Consider the following 2,205-nt stretch of genomic DNA (forward strand, 5'->3'; position numbering starts at 1 on the left):
AAAAAAAGTAATAGTCTAAATTAAAGGAACAAAAATTTAAAATCTAAATGAAAGACAGAGGGAAAAATAATTTTGCATCATGAAGGAAATATAGTTCTAATTATACCAGTCTTATCAAGCATGCAATTACTCAGCACCAGAACAAACAATGGTCTCTACGCAAAACTATTTCACAAAGGACAGTATGTTCAGTTTAATAGAGCTCATGCTTCTTTTTATTCAATAAAAACATTTCCTGAATGATAGAGACTGAATAAAAAAAATTTTTTTGCCAGTCCTGGGGCTTGAACTCAAGGCCTGAGCACAATCCCTGAGCTTTTGTGCTTAAGGCTAGCTCTCTATCACTTGAGCCAGAGTTCAAGTGTTTTGATGATAAACTGGAGATAAGAGTCTCAAGGATTTTTCTGCCTTGGTTGTCTTTAAACCACAATTCTCAGATCTCAGCTCAGGAGTAGCTAGGATTACACACTGGTGCCCAGTAAAACTGAATAGATTCTTTGACTTGGCTCCTTTTCTTCCTTTATCCTGCCCTCAGGACTTTATAGATTACTTAGGAGGAGTAAACTGAGATCTGAAGATTGTGGTTCCAAGCCAGTTTAGGTTGGAAAGCCTACCTAAGAAGATTCTTATCTTCAATTAACCAACAAAAGCTGGAAGTAGAGGTGTGACTCAAGCAATAAGATTGTCAGCCTTGAACAAAAAAGCTAAGGGATAGCACCCAGGTTCTGGGTTCAAGCCTTAGTACTGGCACAAACAAAATAAACCAGCTCAAGATTAGTGACTTACAACTTTTTCCTGTCAACCAATTTAATGAAACTATCATTCCAAAAAGTAATGCAGTCTATCAGGCAAAAAAAGGAGAGTTCAACGTACCTGGTCATGGATGAGCCCATGATAGAGAATGTTCTGCATGTCCCTGCAAAGCCGTTCCAGGCCACCATACTTAGACCAAACATTGGGGCAGTTGGCAGACACCAAACCCTCCACAGTAGTCTTCAAATTACCCAGCAACTGCCAGTGCTCCCTCCTGCAATGGTACCAATGGTTACTTAACTTCATTGTACCTGATTCTGATCACATCAAAGAAAGCCAAGGAGCCTCCTGTCCCACATTCTTTCCTTTTTCTCACTTATGTATAAGACTCAACACTGAGAGGTAAATCTTGTAAAGAAGACTAAATTAAGCCAGCACCATTGGCTCACACCTTTAATCCTAGCTACATAGGAGGCTGAGTTCTGAGGATCCCAGTTCAAAGCCAGCCTAGGCAGGAAAGTCCATGAGACTCTTCAATAAACCACCAGAAAACTGCACGTGGTGCTGTGGCTCAGGTGGCTCAAGTTGTAGAGCACTAGCTTTGAGCTGAAGAGCTGAGGGACTGGGCCCAGGCCCAGAGTTCAAGCCCCATGACTGACATTAAAAAAAAAAAAAAGATTCCTTCTTATTCATTATATTTCTAAGTACTAACTACAGTGCAGCACCACATATATTCACATATAAATATTATATATTATATAGACTAGAAATACAAATTATTTTAAAGTAAAATTAAGACAAAAATGTTAAGTTTTGCATTGAATCACCTTGGGACATGCCTCCAATCCAGCCACATCCCAGCTCATTTTACTAGATTATTTGGTGTACTTTAGAGTAAAAGTGCGACAATTGTTTACAATGTTCTTAAATTCTCAGCATTTTATTAACATAGCTTCTTATAAAAAAAAAACCTTAAATTGACTGTAATTGAATGAAAGTGGTGGATATAGTGAATCAAAGCTGGTAAAACATGAGATAATGATGTGTCAAACTCTGTCTCTTAGCTGGGCACCCATTGGCTCACCTCTGTAATCCTAGCTACTCAGGAGGCTGAGATTTGAGGTGGTTCAAAGACAGCCTGGGCAGGAAAGTCCATGACACACTTTTTTTTTTTCACAAATATTTTTTTCTTGGAGGGGGGGGTTTGGGTCCAGTCGCGGGCCTGAACTCTGGGCCTCAGCGCTGTCCCTCAGCTCTTCAGCTCAAGGCTAGTGCTCTACAACTTGAGCCACAGCACCACTTCTGGCTTTTTTTTGCCTGCTTATGTGGTGCTGAGGAATTGAACCCAGGGCCTCATGCATGCAAGGCAAGCACTCTACCACTGAGCCACCTTCCCAGACCACACTTTTTTTTTTTTTAATCGGTCGTGAGCCCTGAACTCTGGGCCTGGGC

At 40.6% G+C, this 2,205-nt stretch overlaps 1 protein-coding gene across 1 annotated transcript in view; it reads right to left on the minus strand.

Moving 5' to 3' along the window:
- Positions 1–974, minus strand: part of Kiaa0226 (KIAA0226 ortholog) — a 73,364-nt gene extending 72,390 nt beyond the window's left edge. The window contains exon 1 of the mRNA XM_013019490.1: positions 874–974. Coding sequence (XP_012874944.1) covers positions 874–912 — 39 coding nt within the window. The 5' untranslated portion in view covers positions 913–974. The remainder of the gene's footprint in view (positions 1–873) is intronic.
- Positions 975–2,205: the final 1,231 nt, after the last annotated feature.

The sequence above is a fragment of the Dipodomys ordii genome, unplaced genomic scaffold, assembly GCF_000151885.1.
Source record: "Dipodomys ordii isolate 6190 unplaced genomic scaffold, Dord_2.0 Scaffold45, whole genome shotgun sequence".
NCBI lineage: Eukaryota > Metazoa > Chordata > Mammalia > Rodentia > Heteromyidae > Dipodomys > Dipodomys ordii.